General features: G+C 29.2%; 4 protein-coding genes across 4 annotated transcripts; 3 read left to right on the forward strand and 1 right to left on the reverse strand.

The window, feature by feature from the left end:
- Nucleotides 1-1,202: 1,202 nt before the first annotated feature.
- On the forward strand, nt 1,203-1,953 carry LOC117905332 (putative invertase inhibitor). The gene has a single exon (XM_034818241.1). The coding sequence runs from the start codon at nt 1,208-1,210 to the stop codon at nt 1,745-1,747; it is 540 nt and encodes a 179-aa protein (XP_034674132.1). The 5' UTR covers nt 1,203-1,207; the 3' UTR covers nt 1,748-1,953.
- A 6,186-nt stretch (nt 1,954-8,139) lies between these two features.
- On the forward strand, nt 8,140-8,688 carry LOC117905565 (putative invertase inhibitor). Its single transcript, XM_034818463.1, has one exon. It carries the CDS (start codon nt 8,140-8,142, stop codon nt 8,686-8,688), a length of 549 nt encoding a protein of 182 aa, XP_034674354.1.
- An 11,408-nt stretch (nt 8,689-20,096) lies between these two features.
- On the forward strand, nt 20,097-20,645 carry LOC117905566 (putative invertase inhibitor). The gene has a single exon (XM_034818464.1). The coding sequence runs from the start codon at nt 20,097-20,099 to the stop codon at nt 20,643-20,645; it is 549 nt and encodes a 182-aa protein (XP_034674355.1).
- A 1,260-nt stretch (nt 20,646-21,905) lies between these two features.
- Nucleotides 21,906-22,418, reverse strand: LOC117905567 (pectinesterase inhibitor-like). Its single transcript, XM_034818465.1, has one exon. The coding sequence runs from the start codon at nt 22,416-22,418 to the stop codon at nt 21,906-21,908; it is 513 nt and encodes a 170-aa protein (XP_034674356.1).
- Nucleotides 22,419-23,221: the final 803 nt, after the last annotated feature.

Genomic DNA, 23,221 nt, shown 5'->3' on the forward strand with positions numbered 1-23,221 from the left:
TTAGGATTTGAATTTTGCCCTTTTGGCCCATTTAGGTGATGTTTGTGTTTTAGTTGAATAAAAATAGTCAGATATTTTGATTTTTTCTATTAAGATAAAGTAGTATGTTGATATTAATCAATATAATTAAACTAAATCTATTAGTAACAAGTTCACTTTGATTGACATCAATAAGTCATCTTTAATGGAAAAAAAAGCTAAATGTTTTATAATCCTTTAATCAAATTCCTTTAATGAAAGAGTATTCTTATAAACCAATCAAATTCAGGTTAATTAAAATTCTAACAATTTTTATATTAAAAATTAAAAATAAATAAAAATAATTATCATAATATACATATAAGGATATAAATTTAAAACTAAATAAATAACACAAAAAGTTAGACTTTTTATTTTTTATTTTATTTTATTTTGACTATATGAAACAAGAAATTTTGGAAATAAATCGAATAGAATATATTAGAATTTTAATTTTATTGTATTATGGAAATACAAATAAATAAAAATAATTATTTTACTATTTATATAATGACACAAAAATTCAAAAATAAATAATAAAAAAGTAATTCTTATAAATAAAATAAATAGAGATTATTTAGAATTTTATTTCATTTATTAAAGAATTAAAATGAATAAAATTAAAAGGTTTTATTTTAAAATAAATTCATTAGAATGGGTATTTTTAAATCTATTAAAATGGGTATTTTTAAATTTTGATTTTATTGTATTAAAGAATTGATAATAAAATATTTTAATTTAAAAGGGCAATGAATTTGATTCAATATATATAAATAATTTATCAACTTTAGATTATTATTTTATTTTATTTTTTCCTTCTATTAATGAATATATATATATATATATGAATTTTCTTATTTTTATTATATTTACAAAAAGAAAAAAAAATTTACCAAATTTGGAGAGATCACTTATGAAAGGAAACCAAGACTTGCCGAATTAATATTTGGGTTTCAAAAAAGGGGCCTACACAGCCAAGAACAGTTTCCCATATCAAACCGCTTTGCGTAACTGAAGGAATTAACTAGAGATAATTACTTTTGAACAAATTTTCTTACCTCTAAGTATGCCAAAATCTTGATAACATTCCTTCAATTTTCCCAAACCGGCCTGTTATTGTGGCTATAAAATCAACACCCTTAACCTATTCATAATCTTAATAATAATAATCAGTACTACTGCAATGGCAATGGCACACCCAATCCCTGTCTCCTTCTTCCTTGTGACCACCCTTCTGTTTTTCTTGAACCATTCTCTTTCTCCAGCCCATGCAGCATCAGAACTAGTGGAAGGAGTCTGCCATGAGTCCCAAAGCTATTCATTCTGCATTCAGGCTCTGGGGTCGGATCCCAAAACTCCTGCAGCGAAGGACTACATGGATCTGGCCGTGATTGCCCTCAAATTGGGGATTTCAAATTCAACTGCCACTCGCTCTTACATTAGTCGCTTGTATAAGAACCCAAAGACGGATCCCAGAAAGAAGCCTGCTCTCAAGGGCTGCTTATCTGGTTATGATGGAGCGGTTGGATCCTTCAAAAGTGCTTTGGGGGAACTGAAGGAGGATCCTTTGACTGCAAACTATGATGCCAAGGTTGCTAGTGATGGTGCAGTGCTTTGTTCGGATTTCTTGGCTTCTGCTGGGATTAAGGATTCATCAATTTCTGATGGGAATCGTTTCACTTCATCTTTCAGTAATATTGCATTTGTGATTACAAACCACCTGGGCTAATTAATTAATAGCTACTTCTGGTTTTTCTTTTTTCCTTTTTCTTCTTTCCCTCTGCATAGGAGTTTATGCGTTTCGATTAGAGCCATATTTTATGGTTACGATTCTATCATGTCTTTTTCATTCGGTTGAAGATCGATTTTATGTGCTTATGACCTCCAAGGCCATGAGAGTGCGCTTCTGAGAAGTGCAGTCACTTCAGCATACCAAATCACACACCATTTTAGAGTATGCTTCACGTCAGAATCAGTCGTATCAGCGCTCCTCAGCTTGCTAGAGATGAGAGACTGGGTATGTGACACATTGGCAATACTCAACTCTTTTGCGATTCTGGACAGACTGGGGAGATTGTAGGCTAATGGAGTTCTGGGGTCTGATTCAGTCTCCACACAAAATGTCCGGTCTGAAGTTTTGCTGCAGACCTTTTGGGCCTGTTCCTTTTAGACCAATTCTAAAGAAATATGATGATTAGGAACAGTAGAAATGGAAGATGTTGCAGCCATTGTTGCAGTTGTGGTGAAGGAGAATGGGGAAGAAGACAGAAAAACAAGAAAATTGGTAGGAAAAGCTGTAGATGTATGGGAGAATACATGGAAATTAATGGGAATGGTTGTTGTAGAGGTTGTTTGGCATTTATTTATTTCCCTTTATAAAAGGGCCAACCGACGGACTGTCATTATGTTCATTGATTAACACTTAAAATGGGCGTTTTTCAAAGTACAGAAATATCTTTTTGAATAACCTTATATATGCTAAGCCCCAAATTCAGGACTAATCATTTATATCTAGCTAAAAGTGTAAGAAAAAATAGGAATTTTGATACATAAGGTGGATTTCAATCCTATTTTGATGTGAGGGAGTTAATCCAGATATAGTGATTTTGGGGTGTTATTAGAATGAGTTTCAATATTGGTCAATACACAAATTCGACGACAAGATGTCATTTCAATACAAGAAATACATTTCAATACCATTTTGATATTGTTAGCCCAATGATTCTCCTAAGCACATAGAGTATTCATGACTTAAAATCAAGATGAGTTTTAGTTTATATTTGAGAAATTAAAATAGAAATTCAAGATAATTATCAACGGATCAAAGGAGTGCAAGTTCAAGTATGTATGAAGACCGTTTAAGCCTAGGAATTATCTAAGGTGAATACATAGGTGCACTCAGGATTTTTATAAAAAATCATACATTAAATTCATACTTAATTAGTTTATACATTAAAGTTAAAATTTTATTAAAACCCAAACATTCTCTCATGAACCTTAAGCAAAAAGTTTTAACCTTAACCTATTAAAGTACTTATAAACCTTGCTTAAGTCTTAGAAGAAAAAAGAAATGCAAAATATAGGTTTTCATACAAAAATTGGCCAATTAGTCAAGAGAAAAGCTAATCGACTAAGCCAATTGGGAATCTATCAAACCAATTCCCCTTTCCCAGTCAAGTCAAGGGGGTGCACCTACCTTCTTTCTTTTCTAGAAAGTTTGCTTTCCCTGTCAAAGGGACCATTTTCCTGGTTAAGGTCCAATCAAGCTCCAACAATCACTTGTCATGCATTTAATGCTCAATGATATTTAATTCTCACAATAGGATAAGAGTAACAAAATACAAGGAAATTTTAGAAATATATAATCATCATGAGATTAATATTGTAATATTGTGCGACTCGTAATTTCCACATAGCATTCTTTGTAGCACTTCTTTTCATAATTAAATCTTCAGTCATAAATTGTACACGTAATCAATTAATTTAACACTTTTGTTTATGAATTATCTCATATACAACAAAATCTTAACCCTATGTTCTTGATCATAGAATATTTGTTATTGAAAGAGAAGGGCCAATGAAATCCATTATTTTTAGCAACTTGGCAATAAAGTCAACAAATCCAAGTCCTAAAATAATATTCCTCAACTATAATTCATAATTTGTGACACATTATGCCACAATACATACATTGATACAAGATTGTCATATCTTTACATAGTATTGTTCCTTTACATTATCTTCAATTAATAGGAATAAATAACGAAAATAGACTTTCAACTATCATTCATCATAATTGAATTTGAAAGTAAATAATTTTATTTGATAGTACTTATGAATAAAAAGCATGCAACATGAAGGTTCCTCTTTCGTAATACTTTTAATCCATTAGATATCTCAAAATCCATTAAATATATATTTTATGCAACAATTTAACAATTTATGGAACTTTACATAGGATATATTATCCCATCACATAATGTTATCTTTTTTATGTATTTTACCATAAAATTTTGAGATTTTATTTCATAACCTAATGTAATAAATAGAAATATAATAATAACTAGCAAGACATTATCAATATATATATAAAAAAAAGTTTTCTTCCATTGATTTTTGGATATTTGTACTAAATGATATTGGTTTTCTTAAATTCAAAGAACATTATGACATCATAGAGCTTAAGATATCACAAAAGAATATTAAGATTTGTATGTAGAGTTTAATTGACTATCAATAGTAATTTTGATTGACAACAAGTTTATCTCTTAAATTTACTGAATCATTAAAATATGAGCCACTTAACGAACATATGATATTCTCCCAATTGGCTCACATTTTACATTAATTGAGAAACAAACTTGAAGTATCAAATAAAACTAGAAATCAAAATTTTCATGCTAAACTCTAACTCGAACGATCTTTATGTGGTTATAGAACCACATGACAAATACTTGGAATAATGTATATCTTTCTCTCTTATAAGATTTTTTATTTTAGTTTTATTTTTAATGTCATTCCTAATACATAAGATGTCTAATTAACTTCATTTAAGAGTGCTTGATAATTTAATTGCTACCAACTAACTTTAACCCTTGTCAATAGTAAGCAACATCTTTAGAAGTTATAAAGTTAAAGACAACTTTACTATGACTCCTTAGGGGACCATATTTCATGGTACTTATCACTCCCACTAATATAAACATTCTTAATGAACCGCATATTATTGGTTTTAACAATCGCTCATGATACTTTGGTTTGGTTGTAAATCTTATACCCTTTGAGGTAGAAAGAGATACTTGACATACTTCCAACTAAGTTGCATTGAATTACAATTATACTTGATGTAACATAAGTATCAAGTGTATGGAGAGTTTAGTAGCAATTATATATAACATTTACCACCTTAAAACATAATTGACTAACTTCATACTTTGATTCTATTTGCTTTTGAATCTCATTTATTTTTTCTAATTAAAACATGGTAAGCTTGAAATAAATGATTTATATATATATATATCATACTAATTTTAAATCATATTGATTTCAAGCTTAAACAAAAATGTTACATATTAAAAAAAAAAAATTCAAAACATAAATATTTTACATCATGTTGGAAACATAATTATTGGTATTAAAATCAATTCTTAAAATGAAAAATTTAATTAAATATGATTTTAATCATACAAAAGAGAAAAACTTAATTATTCTTTTAAATTATATTTTACAATTTGTGCAATCCTTCAACTATTCATAATTTTCCAATAAAGTGACACTCAACATTTTGAGTTTCCTTTTATGATTCTCGATAATTTAACAAAAATCATCTTTTTAATTGGTTCATTTATAACTCTTGTAGGCCTTAATCATTGACCTCTTATAAATTTCATAAGTCTTCAAAGGAAATGAATTTTCATCTATTAATCTTGTTTCGTTTCAAATAAATATGATGTGGAATTCAATCATAATACACTCATTCTTAATGGTGTTTAGGATCGATTTGAATTAGTCTATACCAAAACAAGATTACATAATATGAAAATTCGTGAATTAGTCCCAAGATCTTTAGTTTTGCAGTGATAGTATTTTGAATGACTCATTTCTTATGTATCATCAAATTTCATGATAATATTAGTTAGTTCTCAATCATGGATATTCTTTATTTAGAGGAATAATAATAAACTTAATATTGTAAAATAATTAGCAAATTTGGGGTCAATATTGTAACATAAAATGTCATGCTTTTTTATGAATAAACTTGATAAGCTATAAGCAAAAAACATAGATTCAAACAAATAATTTAGAAAAATAATACATATATACTACAACTCTCCTTTGGGTAGATATTACAATATATAATAACTTTATGATGCTTTTATCCATTAATATATATATATAGTTTGACTAAAGCATATGATTTATCCTATCATATTCATTATTCATAAAGTAGTTAATTTACCCTTGGGTAAATCCTTAAATATCTTAAGATTAATGTACTTCAATGTACTAATTCTACAGACGCTTAAATATGTTGCAAACATGCATAAGTAATGAGTAATTGAATAATGTAAGTATGTATTACTCAATCAGAAATTCATGAAACACTCAAGTTCGACCACTTTTAAACTATTATTGAAGCATAAAAGACAATTTGGCAAAAAAGTAACTTATGATCCCAATTTTTACAATATCCAATTCCATCATAAAAGGATGGAGTTCATAGTATAAAGTCATAAAGAATTCAATTTATTCAAATCATATATTAATAGCAACAAAAAATTATATGGAAATTAGAAATAAATAATAATTGACACAAAATCATAATTCACATACATATATGTTACATCAATTGTCATCAAGCATGCATATATATATATATATATATATCATTAAAATATTACCACCGGAGATACAAAATTCATTATTGACATAAATATATATATATAGCATAATCTATATAAAATATATGCTATTTATTAATGATGAAGACATAATACCATAAACAAAATCATACTTATGGTTCAATCAAAATTGATAAATCGATTTAGTAAATTTCATGAATCAAGCAAGCTATTTTATATATTAACCATTAAACATATACTATATATAACATATCAAAAATTGATAAAATCAAACTTTGATTATCATAAATTTCATCACAATAACATTAAAAGTATACATATCACTTAATTGTTAACATATATAAGTGGTATTATATGCTCACCAATGAAATCCATAATGTATATAATATCACTGATATATGTTAACGATTAAGTGACATGTATGCTTTTATGTTATTGTGATGAAGTTTATGATAATCAAAGTTTGATTTTATCAATTTTCAATATGATATATGTAGTGTATGTTCAATGACTAATATATAAAGTGAATGCCTTTCTTGATTCATGAAATTCACAAAATCAATTTATACATCAACCACTTTTGATTGAATCATAAGTATGATTTTGTTTATGGTATTGCATCTTCATCATCAATAGATATTGTAGATATGTGAATTATGTATGTATGTTTATATTCTCCAATAGTAGTTATTCATAACAATTTGAATTCATTAAGAACTTTTGCAGAAAAAGATAAACAAATCAAACATATTCAAAAACCTAAAAATCCCATCAAACAATGATTGTAATTCATATAATAATTTGAAGCCACCATAAATGATTTCAGCAAAAAATTGAATACAAAAATCAAGAAAATATTTTGATTGTAGTGACAAAAATACAATCAATAAATTTAATTCTCTCATCATAAGTTTTTGAATTATCGCTTCGTTACCATGTGTAATTCTTTAATTATGCAAATCAACTCCTAATTTTGCATAAATAATAATAGCCAATAATTTTAGAACAATATGATTTTCATAGTTCCATTATTGAGAAAATACATACTTCTAATTCATAGAGAATTCTTGAAAAGACCAAACAATGAGCATAGTTGTAACCCTATTTCTCTCCTTAACTCCACCTTTAGGTTTTCTCTTATACATATTATTGATGGAATAAAATGTTTAATTTATAAGGACTGCACTTTTCATCAAAGTGTCTTTGATTTAAGAAACTAACTTCACGAAAACTAACCAATAAAATTTTAGTTTTATTATTTAATAGAAAATAATATTTATTCAAATTTATTTTGATATTTAAATTAATATCATATAATAATATACATGTGGGCCTCATAAAATTCTCACAAATTCCACTTTCTTTATTAATTTTTTTTTTGGACTACCTTCTCACGTGGCTTTGCAGCCATTCATATTTTTATTAGATTTACAATTACAAATTATCAAATTTTGAAGGATATCTTATATAAGGAAACCAAGATTTTCTGAATCATGAGAGCTTAAAAAATGGTAGGTCTGCATAGCCAAGAACAGACTGTCCATTCCCATATCAAACTGCTTCGCATAACTGAAGGAATAAACCAGGAATCATTTATATATAAGGACATAATAATTACTTTTGGCAAAACTTTCTAACTCCAAAATCTTAATAACATTCCTAAATCAATGCACATGAAAATTTTCCCAAACAGGCGTGTTCCTATGGCTATAAAATCAACACCCTTTTCCTTTTCATAATAATAATCAGTAGTACTGCAATGGCAATGGCACACCCATTAATCCCTGCCTTCTTCCTTCTGATTACCCCTTTGCTTTTCTTGAACCATTCTCTTTCTCTAGCCCATGCAGCATCAGAACTAGTGGAAGGAGTCTGCCATGAGTCCCAAAGCTATTCATTCTGCATTCAGGCTCTGGAGTCGGATCCCAAAACTCCTGCAGCGAAGGACTACATGGATCTGGCCGTGATTGCCCTCAAATTGGGGATTTCAAATTCAACAGACACTCGCTCTTACATTAGTAGCATGTATAAGAACCCAAAGACGGATCCCAGAAAGAAGCCTGCTCTCAAGGGCTGCATATCTGGTTATGATGGAGCGGTTGGATCCTTCAAAAGTGCTTTGGGGGAACTGAAGGAGGATGCTTTGACTGCAAACTATGATGCCAAGGTTGCTGGTGATGGCGCAGTGAGTTGTGAGGATCAGTTGGCTTCTGGTGGAATTAAAGATTCTTCAATTTCTGCTAGGAATCAGTTCACTTTATCCTTGAGTAATATTGCAGATGTGATTACAACCCACTTGCTTCATTAATTTATGGTTTTGGTTTTTCTGTTTTTTAAATTTCCTTTTTTTGGAGTTATATTTAGGATGGGAATGAATTAAAACAGTTTTTTTTTTTATTTCTTGAATTTTAATAATACAAATGTTGTGATTTTCCCAAGCTAATAACTTAATGTGATTTAATAACTTAATTTAAGTTATTAAGTAAATTAAGTATGATAAAATAACTTAATAGTATGACTTAAAAAATAATTTTAAATATAAGTAAAATAACATCTTTGTTTTACAATTTTTACCTTTTTACCTTCATTTACTTTAATTACCTCTATAATCTCTTTTATTACTTTATGATCTCCATTATTGATCTCCTAGGATAAATATATCAATGTGATAGTTTAAAATAAATTTTAAATTAATTATACCAAATAACCTTAATATTTAATTTAAAAATTAAATCATAAATTTTAAGTTAACAATTTAAGTAAAAATTAACTTAAAAATCAACTTAAGTTATTAAGTAAAAATATTAAATTTTACCGAACACCCTAATCTTTTATCAATCTTGATTTTATTTTATTTATATTCCACTTTCTTAAAGATTTTTCATACACTTTTTTTTTTTTTTAATTTTAAAACAGTTTGAAATTATTCCTATTTTTTTTTAACTATCCTTGCAACAATTTTTTTTATTAAAATTTATTTAATTCATATGCCCTAATATATATATATATATATATATATATATATATATATATATATATATATATATATATAATATTGGAATTAACTTTGAACTTATAAGATATCTCAAATAAAAGAATTTCTCTCAAGTTAAAGTATTCAATGATCACCATGTATCTAATAGGATTCAAATTCAAAGATCTTTTATCTTCTTAGCATAAAGAATAAAATCTCAATGTTAAAATTACTCTTTTCTTCAGCCTCCCAACCCATTCATCAAAATCCTACTTCTATTTTATATCCTTTTCTCTCTCTCTCTCTCTCTCTCTCTCTCTCTCTTTTTCTTTCCCATTCATCTTTTTCCTCAAAATTTTGACATCAAGATTTAATAAATCATCAAATATAAATTAATAAATTAAAAAACAAATTTCACTAATTTTGATTGTGACGCACCAAATTCTAAACTTGTATATCTCATAAAAGAGCAAATATGATTGCAACCAAAAAAAAAAAAAAAACATTTACATCTTTAGGGATGTTTATCAAACTTTCTAGTATAGTTACTTTGATGACTAAATACTATAAATGATATGAACTTTTACTTGATAAAATATCATATAAACATTACTTTGTGATAAATCAATAATTAACTATTATTATAAACATTATATAATAATTAAACATATAAGTTTATTGGAAAATCATAATATTACAACAATCATAATTAGAATTGTCAAACATAAAATAAATAAAGAATGAGACTTCATAAATAGGGCAAATATCAAAGACTTTCTATACACCAATAATAATTCAAAATTATAAACATGCAAGACATGTTACTATAATGAGAATCTAAGATTATATAAAAATTCTTACATAATTAGTTTTATCTATATTTATGTGAATTCTAATTCAACATCTCAAAAGTGTCAATTTGCATTACGTTGACAATAATATCCATAATGAATAATTCATATTAATAATTACCCATAATAAGACCTTCTACCAAATGGTCTTCAACCCATAACAATTCAGTCATTCTTATGTGCTATTATAAAATTTCATTTATAAACATAACATAATAAGTAACCAATAATAATATCATACAATTTGATAGACACAATTTTAAGATTTGGTCACTTTGGTGACTAACAAACTGTTCATGAGCGAATTTCAAATTGTATAATATAAATAATTATGATATAATTTGATATTTAAAACAATAAAGTTTGGCCACTTTGGTGACTACAAACACACATAATATAAATATCAAATTAAATAAAAATTTCAATGATGTTAAACCTTCATAAACTATCATCGAAGCATAAAAGACAATTTGCCAAAAATGTAACTTATGATTCCAATTTGTACAATATGCAATTCCTTCATAAAAGGATCGAGTTCATAGTATAAAGTCATAAAGAATTCAATTTATTCAAATCATATATTAATAGCAATAAAAAATTATATGGAAATTAGAAACAAATAATAATTGACACAAAATCATAATTCACATACATATATGTTACATCAATTGTCATCAAGCATGCACATATATATATATATATATATATATATATATATATATATATATATATATATATATATATCATTAAAAATATTACCACTGGAGATACAAAATTCATTATTGACATAAATATATATAGCATAATCTATATAAAATATATGCTTTTTATTAATGATGAAGGTGCAATACCTTAAACAAAATCATACTTATGGTTCAATCAAAACTGGTTGATGTATTGATTTAGTAAATTTCATGAATCAAGCAAGCCACTCACTTTATATATTAACCATTAAACATACACTATATATAACATATCAAAAATTGATAAAATCAAACTTTGATTATCATAAATTTCATCACAATAACATTAAAAGTATATATATCACTTAATTGTTAACATATATAAGTGGTATTATATGCTCACCAATGAAACCCATAATGTATATAATATCACTGATATATGTTAACGATTAAGTGACATGTATGCTTTTATGCTATTGTGATGAAGTTTATGATAATCAAAGTTTGATTTTATCAATTTTCAATATGTTATATATAGGGTATGTTTAATGACTAATATATAAAGTGAATGCCTTTCTTGATTCATGAAATTCACAAAATCGATTTATACATCAACCACTTTTGATTGAACCATAAGTATGATTTTGTTTATGGTATTGCATCTTCATCATTAATAGATATTGTAGATATGTGAATTGTGTATGTATGTTTATATCCTCCAATAGTTATTCATGACAATTTGAATTCATTAAGAATTTTTGCATAAAAAGATAAACAAATCAAACATATTAAAAAACCTAAAAATCCCATCAAATAATGATCATAATTCATATAATAACTTGAAGCCACCATAAATGATTACAAAATATCGAGAAAATATTTCAATTGTAGTGGAAAAAATACAATCAATAAATTTAATTCTCTCATCAAAATTTGATAACATAAGAGAGAAACATAGAATAGTCTTGAGAGGAAAATCATAAGTTCTTGAATTATCGCTTTGTTACCATGTGTAATTCTTTAATTATGCAAATCAACTCCTAATTTTGCATAAATCATAATAGATAAGGATTTTAGAACAATATGATTTTCATAATTCTATTGTTGAGAAAAGACATACTTCTAATTCATAGAGAATTCTTGAAAAGACCAAACAATGAGCATAGTTGTAACCCTATTTCTCTCCTTAACTCCACCTTTAGGTTTTCTTTTATGCATATTATTGATGGAATAGAACATTTAATTTATAAAGATTGCACTTTTCATCAAAGTGTCTTTGATTTAAGAAACTAACTTCATGAAAACTAACCAATAAAATTTTAGTTTTATTATTTAATAGACAATAATATTTATTCAAATTTATTTTGATATTTAAATAAATATCATATAATAATATACACGTGGGCTGCATAAAATTCTCACAAATTCCACTTTCTTTATTAATTTTTTTTTGGACTACATGTAGAATATTTGCATAATCACATAAATTAATCATACATGATTAAATGATACTAACAATAGAAAATCATTATAAAGAACATACCTGTTTGAGCCATCATAAAAAAAAAAAAGAAAAAGTGATTGATTGTTGCAACCAAGTCTTCCTCTCTATGATCTTGATAACATCTATGGTGGCTCTATGGGAAAACAGAAAGACCCTTTATCTAGATTAGAGATGGGACTTAGCATAACTCAATATTGGGTTTTCATTGGGCCCTCCCATAATGGGCTTCAATGAGACCCATAGCCTACACTTGCCACTCAACTGAGCTTCTACTCAAAAGATGCAAAACCCAATCCAAATATGATCACTAGTTAATTGGGCTCATTATATAAAAAAACTATCCATTAACCCGTTTTTTTTGCAAACACAAATTATTCAATTAATGTTAGTCCATATAAAAATTTTCCAACATTCTCCCACTTGGGCTACATTAATTTTTTTTTTTTGAGGATTCATTAAATTCATTTTGAAAATAAGACTCTCGGGTTAAGTATAGAAAAGTTTATTTTGTGTGGCCACACTTTTTTCTTTTTTTTAAAAGAAATGATAGTCTATAAGTAGTATCTTGATAAACTTATCTGGTCTAACATGGTCTTAATATTGGACTATGATGGTCTATATGTTAATCTCAACAAACATAATGCCCCTTATAGTCACAAATATTTACAACCATATCGACATGGATCTTAAACCCAGTAGTGTAGTAAGAAATCAATGCCAACATGTGATCATCATCTATATGCATTGTTTCTTATCAGTCCTCATTACAATTTACCAACAAAATGAAATTGTAATTGCAATTTTTCAACAAAATGAAGTTGCTGCAATTTCTAAACAATATGAAATTGCTTGACTTTAACAAGTCATATGTCACCAACAGTGCACCACAAAATCTCAAAATAGTGGTATTTGTGACATCCAATAGTATACAACTGTAATTCTTAAGGTTCAATATCTTAAGATACCATGCTGTATGTAATTCAATTACGACATGCTATAATATAATACTTAATAATGATGATCATAATAAAAAGATTTTAATTTTGCAAGTCACATAACAACAATGATCAATGTTTACACAAAACAATAATTGAAATAAGGGAAATCACAAAAGCTCCCACTAAACCAAAGAATCAAAAGACTTAATGACACCCATATTCACAACATGTTCCTTGAACGTTATGGGCTTTAAACCTTTGGTTAGAGGATCAGCTAGCATGGACTCAGTTCTTATGTGCTCAATCACAATATCTCATTTCTTCATTAAGTCCTTGACTGTAAGGTACTTGATTTCCATATGCTTAGAACTCGTACTGATCTTATTGTTATTGGAGTAGAACACGATTGCATTATTGTCACAATAAATCACAATGGGTCGAAAGATGGAATCAACAACTTGCAACTCTGAAATCAGATTTCTTAGCCAAACAACTTGAGATGATGCACCATAACAAGCTACAAACTCAGCATACATGATCCAGGATGCAATTAGGCTATGTTTGACACTTTTCTATGAAATGGCTCCACCAGCTAACATAAAAATCTATCCTAAAGTAGATTTGCGATCGTCAGAACAACCGTCACAATCAGAATCTGAGTATCCAACTACCTCGAGATTATCCACCCTCCTATACACAAGCATAAAATCCTTTGTTCTTTGTAGATATCTTATGACTTTATTTGCAGCAACCCAATGCTCATGTCCAGGGTTCAATAAATATCTACCAAGAACATTAACAGTGAAGGCAATATCAAGTCTCGTACATACTTGTGCATACATCAGGCTACCAATGGCATTAGCATAAGGAATAGTCTTCATGGCATCATTTTCCAAATCATTCTTTGGACACTGTTCATTACTGAGTTTATCTCCCTTCACAATAGGTACATCACCAACTTTGCATGTCTACATATTGAATCTTTTAAGCACATGATTGATATAGGCTCTCTGAGATAGCCCAAAGAGGTTTTGAGATCTATCACGATAAATCTCAATACCCAGCATAAAAGATGCTTATCTGAAATCCTTCATGTTAAAATTAGTAGATAAAATGTGTTTGGTATCATTCTAGAGATTCACATCGCTACTAGCAAGTAGAATGTCATCGATATAGAGAACCATGAAAATGTACTTGCTCCCATTGACTTTCATGTAAACGCACTGATCAAACTTGTTCTCTATAAAACCAAAAGACGTCACAATTCTGTCAAATTTCAAGTACCACTGACAAGAAGCTTGCTTGAGACCATAAATTTACCTTTTTAATCTGCATACCATGTTCTCTTTCCCATTTGCCTCAAATCCTTCAGGTTGTGACATGTAGACCTCCTCACTCAAATCACCATTGAGAAAAGCTGTCTTGACATCCATCTGATGAAGCTTTAAGTCAAAATGAGCTACCAACGCCATAATTAGCCTAAAGGAATCTTTGGTAGAGACCGGTGAGAAAGTCTCTGTGAAATCAATGTCCTTTCGCTGTGTATACCCTTTAGAAACCAACCGAGCCTTGTATCTTTCAACATTTCCTTTATTGTCTCTTTTTGTCTTGATTACCCATTTGCATCAACAAGTTCCCAAACATCATTGTCTAACATAGACTGCATCTCATCTCTCATGGCAATCAGCCACTCATTTGCCTTATCATTACTGAAAGCTTCACGATAAGTAGTAGGATCCACTTCTTCTCCAATGTCATACTCTCCCTCTCCGAGGTAAACATAATAATCGTTAGAAAAGACAGGTCTTCTAGTTCTTTGCGATCTCCTCATTTACACAGGAGGAATCTCATTTGCAATAGGGGTTATTTAGATAGTGGGGAAATTGACAGTAGCAACACCTTGTTGAATCCTAGAATCAAAAGCTCCAACATCAAGGTTGATGTCTGAGACTAGCAAAGGTAAAGAAATAATATCCATGGGTTCCACTCTTTCATTAGATTGAGAGGGTATACTATCAACAACTTCCAACTCTAAAAACTTTGCCACTTGAGACTTAACAACTCTAGTGCCACGAGTCGAACAATAAAACTTGTATCCTTTTGAGTGACTAGGATACCCAATAAAGTAGCACCTAGTAGTTCTCAAATCTGTCTTTTTTAAAGAAGGATCATAGATTTTCACTCAAACAGTGTTTTAGGCACAGACTTACTAGGAACACAATTCAAAATGTAGGTTGCTGTTTTAATGGCTTCACCTTATAAGTATTTTGGCGAATTTGATCTACTCATCATGTTTCTCTTCATTTCCATAAGAGTGTGGTTGCGCCTTTCTACCACGTCATTCTGTTAAGGACTACCAAGCATAGTATACTGAGCAACAATACCATTATCTTGTAAGTACCTTGCAAAAAGTCCTTTTTGTTGTCCAACTTCACCATGCTTCCCATAATACTCACCACCTCGATCAGATCTTACAATCTTGATAACTTTCCCCAGTTGTTTCTCAACTTCAGTTCGAAAGACTTTGAACATTTTAAGAGCATCCGTATTTTCTTTGATCAAATATACATAGCCATATCGGAAGAAATCATCAATGAATGTAATGAAGTACTTGTTGCTACACAAGGTAGTGGAGTAAGGCCCATTAATGTCTGTATGAACAATCTCCAACAAATTTTAACTACGAGTTGCACCATTTTTCTTAGTCTTTGTCAATTTTCCTTTCACACAATCAACACAAATTTCTAAGTCATCAGAATCAAGGCGAGGAAGAATCCCAGAACTAATTAAGCGTTCTACTTGTTCTTTAGAAATGTGCCCCAAACGCTTATGCCATAACAATGAAGATATTTCCTTAGTTAAAGGTCTTTTAGCAACACTGTTTTCAACATTGTAAGAACAAGCAGATAACAACGACAATCTATAAAACCCCTCAGACAAAACACAATTGCCAATCACTTTAGAGTCATAAATCACCTCAACTCTTTTATTTGCAAAAGTGAAACTATATCCAGCTTTGTCAAGTACTGAAAGGGAAATTAAATTCATTTTAAATGAAGGTACACAAAAAACATTGTGCAAAACAAGCTGAAAACTAGAATCTAATTCTAAAATAGCAATCCCAATATGCTCAACATTAATCCCGATGTCACTGCCAACTTTAAACTTTGACTCTTTTTTCACTTAGATTCCTCAGATTTCTTATCCCCTGTAAAGAAGTTGCAACATGAACAGTAGCACCACTGTCAAGCCACCATGAATCTAAAGGAATATTAACTAAATTAGATTCAAAACAGACATAGACATAGGCAGATAACATACCATGTTCCTTATTTTTCTTCTCTAGCCAATTCTTAAACTTAAAGCAATTAACCCTCTTGTGACCCTTTTTGTTGCAGTGATGACACTTAAGGTTTGTGATATTGACATTTCCATTTCCATTCTTCTGCTTCTCACTCCCACTCTTCTTGAAATTCTTGCTTTTCTTATGACTGTGGAAGTTGGGCTTTCTAGCATTTTCAACTCTCTTCTAATTATTCAGTTTTCCAAGAGCAACGAGATGAGCAAATTCATTTTTTTCTCTTTTCAACTTTTCTTCCTCATCCACACACTTAGTGATTAGGTTATTCACACCCCAAGACTAATTCAGGGTGTTGTATGCAGTCTTGATTTGGCTAAAAGAAGATGATAGAGTATTGAGGGCTTGATGAACAATAAACTTATTAGGAATGGGAATGTCTAGTGTTTTCAATCTAGTCTGAAGATCCACCATTTTTAGGATATACTCATGAACCCCTTTCATATCATTATACCTCATATTCATCAATTCATCCATAAAATACCTAGCTTCGGCATTGTCAGATGTCTGGTATTTATTTCCCACAGTAATGAGAAATTCCTTAGCATTGTTGCTCTCAAGTATTTCCCTAAGAAGATGCTCAACAATGGACCTCTTGATTGAAATAAGACTCAAACGGTTCAATATTTCCCATTTCGCATAATGAGCTCTCATAGCTTCAGTGCTTTCATTAGTAGGCTTAGGAGGTTCATCTTCACGTAGAGCCATGTCCAAGTCCATCATTCCTAAAACAAACTCTATGTCTGGTCTCCATCTTTTATAGTTCGACCCACTTAGAATTTCAATTGTAGCATTATTGTTGTTCATAGCAAAGGAAACTGATTGACTAAAAATTTGCAACTAGATCAATTATGGGCAGTAGGTAAAATGCTTAAATAAGCATGAACAATACAATACAAGAATCAATTGTATTATCATAAACTCCTATTTGGGCAGAGTCCACAATAAACAATTATTCTCTAAGCATGAAGATCAACAAATAATTCATTAAAATTTATTTCCTTTAGGCAAAAAAATTTATCAAATTATTTATCTCATTCAATATCCTAATGTTGTTAAATTAATTTGCACAATAACCCCATTTGGGCAGGCGATTATACAAATTAATCTAAATTTTTCCCTATCAACAAAATAGGAACTCATAAACTTGCAATTTTGATGGTTAAATCACTTTGGTGAAATAACCTCAACAATTCACATGCAATGTTCCAAAATTGGGTAAATTAAAAAAAACAATATTGTCCAACAACAATAATGCATATTAGTGATATATATGCATATGATCAAATAAGATGAAGTACATCACAAAATGTACTTTCAATGATCAATGACCAATTATAGTTGCAAGAATTTGAACAACAATTTTTTTTATTACACTTTAAACTAATTATTTAACTAGTTTGTGTGATTTAGACCAAGTAGAAGAGTATGCTTTAAAAAGTTTCAATCTGGAGAAAGTGAGTACTACACTCCTATTCTATATATATTAGCATAATTTTTGGTAAATTTTCAATAGAAAATTATACCAAAGAATAATTTGAAGCTAATTAAATCACATAAATAAGTAATAATTATTTAATAAATATTTTTAACCCCCAAAAAATAAAATAATATATCCATAAAAATAGATGACAAAAAAAATAGCACATAGGAAAAAACGGGGCTCAAAACGGACACCGGATGAGGTTACACGCGCCTCACACACTTGACTCGCGAGAGGGGAATGTGCAGCACATGTGGCACGTGTGACATGTGCTAGAGGTTATCTTCAACCTCTAGCAGTAGGTCAAAAAACATGCAATTCGAGTTAAATAACCCGGTTGCTACTCGACTTGCAAACAATTGACAAAAGAATGTTTTTCGATTGGGATCTCGAGGGGTTTTAAACTTTAGGTTGTTTCTAACAATTCTAAGTCATTTAATCATAAAAAAACAACTTAAAGATCTCTATAATTGATTAACAAAATTCAGTTTTTATACCTCCATAGCCAAGATAAAATTTTTTTATTTTAACACCTATTTCGGCCTTATTTTACATGTATTTTTACCTTAACAATATAAGAAATCTTTCTACAACAATTAATTAAACAAAAAACTTCTCAATCTTGCTCAATTTTTTGAAAAATATAAACGAATTTTCTAGGGTTCATACCCATATTTTCGAATTTTCAATTTTCACCAAATTGAGCCAAAAAACCGAAATTGATGCTATATATCAACTATAATATATGTAAACAACAAAATCCAAAAGTTTAATTTGAGTGAAACACAAGAATTTGAACAAATAAATTTTTTCTTGAATCTTTAAACAAAGAAAATTCCAAAAATTTAAAAGCTTAATTACTCCTAATTTAAACAACGAAATTGCACATATAATATATCAATTTGAAGCTTGTAACAAAAGGAACAAAAGGCCTAAAGTTTTACCATAAAAAGAAACCAAAAAAACCATACACAGTCATGGATCATAGATTCGGCTCCGAAAATAAAATAAAATAAGAAACTAAAAATTTTATTTTCGATTTCCAATTGTAGATCCTAAATCATGTAAATCTAGCTCTGATACCACATGTAGAATATTTACATAATAACATAAATTAATCATACATGATTAAAGGATACTAACAATAGAAAATCACTATAAAGAACATGTTTGAACCATCACAAAAAAAAAAAAAAAAAACAAGTGATTGATTGTTGCAACCAAGTCTTTCTCTCTATGATCTTGATAACATCTATGGTGACTTTACGGGAAAACATAAAGACCCTTTATCTAGATTAGAGAGGGGACTTAACATAACTCAATATTGGGTTTTCATTGGGCCCTCACATAATGGGCTTCAATGAGACCCATAGCCTATACTTACCACTCAACTGAGTTTCTACTCAAAAGATGCAAAACCCAATCCAAATATGATCACTAGTTAATTGGGCTCATTATATAATAAACTATCCATTAACCATTTTTTTTGCAAATACAAATTATTCAATTAATGTTAGCCCATATAAAAATTTTCCAACACTACATTCTCACGTGGCTTTGCAGCCATTCATATTTTTATTAGATTTACAATTACAAATTATCAAATTTGGACAGATATCTTATATAAGGAAACCAAGATTTTCTGAATTATGTGCGCTTAAAAAATAGTAGGTCTGCATAGCCAAGAACAGACTGTCCATTCCCATATCAAACTGCTTCGCATAACTGAAGGAATAAATCAGGAATCATTAATATATAAGGACATAATAATTACTTTTGGCCAAACTTTCTAACTTTAAAAATTGCCAAAATCTTAATAACATTCCTAAATCAATACACATGAAAAATTTCCCAATCAGGCGTGTTCCTATGGCTATAAAATCAACACCCTTTTCCTTTTCATAATAATAATCAGTAGTACTGCAATGGCAATGACACACCCATTAATCCCTGCCTTCCTCCTTCTGATTACCCCTTTGCTTTTCCTGACCCATTCTCTATCTCCTGCTCATGCAGCATCAGAGCTAGTGGAAGGAGTCTGCCATGAGTCCCAAAACTATGCATTCTGCATTCAGGCTCTGGAGTCGGATCCCAAAACTCCTGCAGCAAAGGACTACATGGATCTAGCCGTGATTTCCCTCAACTTGGGGATTTCAAATGCAACAGACACTCGTTCTTACATTAACGACATGTATGAGAGCCCAGGGACGGATCCCAGTAAGAAGCCTGCCCTCGAGGGCTGCATATCTGGTTATGATGGAGCGGTTGGATCCTTCAAAAGTGCTTTGGGGGAACTGACGCAGGATCCTTTGACTGCAAACTATGATGCCAAGGTTGCTGGTGATGGCGCAGTGAGTTGTGAGGATCAGTTGGCTTCTGGTGGGGTTAAAGATTCTTCAATTTCTGCTAGGAATCAGTTCACTTTATCCTTGAGTAATATTGCAGATGTGATTACAACCCACTTGCTTCATTAATTTATGGTTTTGGTTTTTCTGTGTTTTCAATTTCCTTGTAGGAGTTATGTATAGGATGGGAATGAATTAAAACAGTTTTTTTTTCCTGAATTTTAATAATACATGTTGCGATTTCCCGATTAATAACTTAAAGTGATTTAATAATACAAATCTTTTTTACTATTCTATGACCTCCATTATTGCTTGATCTCTTAGGATAAATATGCCAATGTAATAATTTAGAATAAATTTTAAATTAATTTTACAAAAAAAACCTTAATATTTAATACTTAAAGTACAAATTAAATAATAAATTTTAAGTTAACAATTTAAGTAAAAATTAACTTAAAAGTTAACTTAAGTTATTAAGTAAAAGGAGTTTTACCAAACAATCTAATCTTGGTCTTTCTCTGATCACTCCAAGAAATTTATTAGTATCATTATTTATTTATTTATTGTTATTTATTTATATATAAATATGAAGAGTCTTTATATTTACGTCCACTAAGCATCTTTATATATCCACATAAATTAAGAATTTTTTTGGATAAAAATGGCTTGATAAAATAAGTCTGAATTTATTATTTTATTTATATTCCACTTTCTTAAAGATTTTTCATACACTTTTTATTTTTTTTTTAATTTTAAAACACTTTGAAATTATTCCTAATTTTTTTAACTATCTTTGCAACATTTTTTTTTATTAAAATTTATTTAAATCTTATGCCCTAAAACATATAAATATTATATTAATATGTGAATTAAAAATATAAAAAAAAATATTGGAATTAACTTTGAACTTATAAGTTATATCAAATAAAAGAATTTCTCTCAAGTTCAAGTATTCAATTATCACCATATATCTAATAGGATTCAAATTCAAAGATCTTTTATCTTCTCATAAAGAATAAAATCTCAATGATAAAATTACTCTTTTCTTCAACCTCCCAACCCATTCATCAAAATCCTACTTCTATTTTATATCCTTTTATCTCTTTTTTTTCTTTCCCATTCATCTTTTTCCTCAAAATTTTGACATCAAGATTTATGAAAAAAAATTATAGGCAAAAAAAAAAAAAAGAAAAGATAATAGGGTTAGAAAAAAAATCATCAAATATAAATTAATAAATTAATAAACTAATTTCACTAATTTTGATTGTGACGCACCAAATTCTAAACTTGTATATCTCATAAAAGAGCATATATGATTACAACCAAAAAAAAAAAAAAAATTACAAAACAGAAAAGGAAAAAAATCATATCCCTATTAAAAATTTACAATCATAATCCCTCGATTGTAGAGAAAAATGCAATATCAAGAAGATAGTCGGAGAATTGGTTTCCAGTCAAAATCCATGAATCCAGGACCCCGCCATAATCCATGTTGCTTTCACAATAGCCCATATACTCACCTGCAGTGTAAATATTTTGATGTGCAGACTTGATATCTACCTCCAAGGCCGTGACAGCACTTCTGAGAAGTGCAATCACTTCAGTATACCAAGTCACACACCATTTTAGTGTATGCTTCACGTCAGGATCAGTCGTATCACCGCTCAGCTTGCTGGCGATGAGAGCCTGGGTATCTGACACATTGGCAATGCTCAACTCTATAGCAATTCTGGCTAGACTGGGGAGATTGTAGGCTGATGGAATTCTTGGGTCCGACTCAAGAGTCTCCACACAAAACGTCCGGTTTGAAGTTTTGCTGCAGACCTTCTGGATCAGTTCCTTCTGGACCAATTTCAGAGAAATTTGGTTAGGAAAAGTGGAAGTGGAATATGTTGCGACCATTGTTAAAGTTGTGGGTGAAGAAGAAGGGGGGAAGAAAAGAAAGAAAAACAAGAAAATTGTTAGGAAAAGCAGTAGAGGTATGAGAGAATTCATGGAGATCAATGAGAATGGTTGCTTGGTGTTCAGTTATGTCGCTTTATATGAAGGCCAACTGTCATTATGGTCATGGACTCATCATGAGAATGGGACTTCATCTAAAAGATTTTTGGTATTTTTTTCCTACTAGTTGTATTGCGATTTTTTAATAACCGGTTTTGTAGTGATTGTATGTATTAAAAAGTTATTAATGTTCATCCACTATAAGAAGTTTTTTAGTGTACATTGAATACAAGAGATAAAATTAATAGTGTGCAACTAAAATTTTCATTTTTTTTTTCTTAATATTATCAAATAGTAATTGATAAGAATCTTATTTTAATATAATACTATTATCGAGTTGCGTAGATTTTTTTTTAATCATATTATATGAGTCCATTTAAATTGTTGCATAGAATATAAAATTTTAAGTCTTTTTTTCCCATTCACTTAGGGTATGTTTGATAACCGTTTTTAAAAAATAGTTATGAAAAATAATTTTTGAGAATAAATTTTGAAAATTATTTTATAAAATAAAAATTTATTTAGATATCTGAAATGTTTTTAATTTATTTTTAATATTCTTAAATATATTTTAAAAATAATTTTTATATGTAATGCTTTATTTTTAGGATTATTTGATTAAAAGGGTTATTAAAAATCAAATTTTGGAAATTTAACCCTCCATCTTTTTTTTTTTATTAGACAAAAAAATCATAACTCTTTTC

This window comes from Vitis riparia, chromosome 18, assembly GCF_004353265.1.
Source record: "Vitis riparia cultivar Riparia Gloire de Montpellier isolate 1030 chromosome 18, EGFV_Vit.rip_1.0, whole genome shotgun sequence".
In the NCBI taxonomy this organism is placed as follows: domain Eukaryota; kingdom Viridiplantae; phylum Streptophyta; class Magnoliopsida; order Vitales; family Vitaceae; genus Vitis; species Vitis riparia.

Coding starts and splice junctions, on each gene's coding strand:
- LOC117905332 (XM_034818241.1), top strand. CDS start 1,208: ATGGCACACCCAATCCCTGTCTCCTTCTTCCTTGTGACCACCCTTCTG.
- LOC117905565 (XM_034818463.1), top strand. CDS start 8,140: ATGGCAATGGCACACCCATTAATCCCTGCCTTCTTCCTTCTGATTACC.
- LOC117905567 (XM_034818465.1), bottom strand. CDS start 22,418: ATGGTCGCAACATATTCCACTTCCACTTTTCCTAACCAAATTTCTCTG.
- LOC117905566 (XM_034818464.1), top strand. CDS start 20,097: ATGGCAATGACACACCCATTAATCCCTGCCTTCCTCCTTCTGATTACC.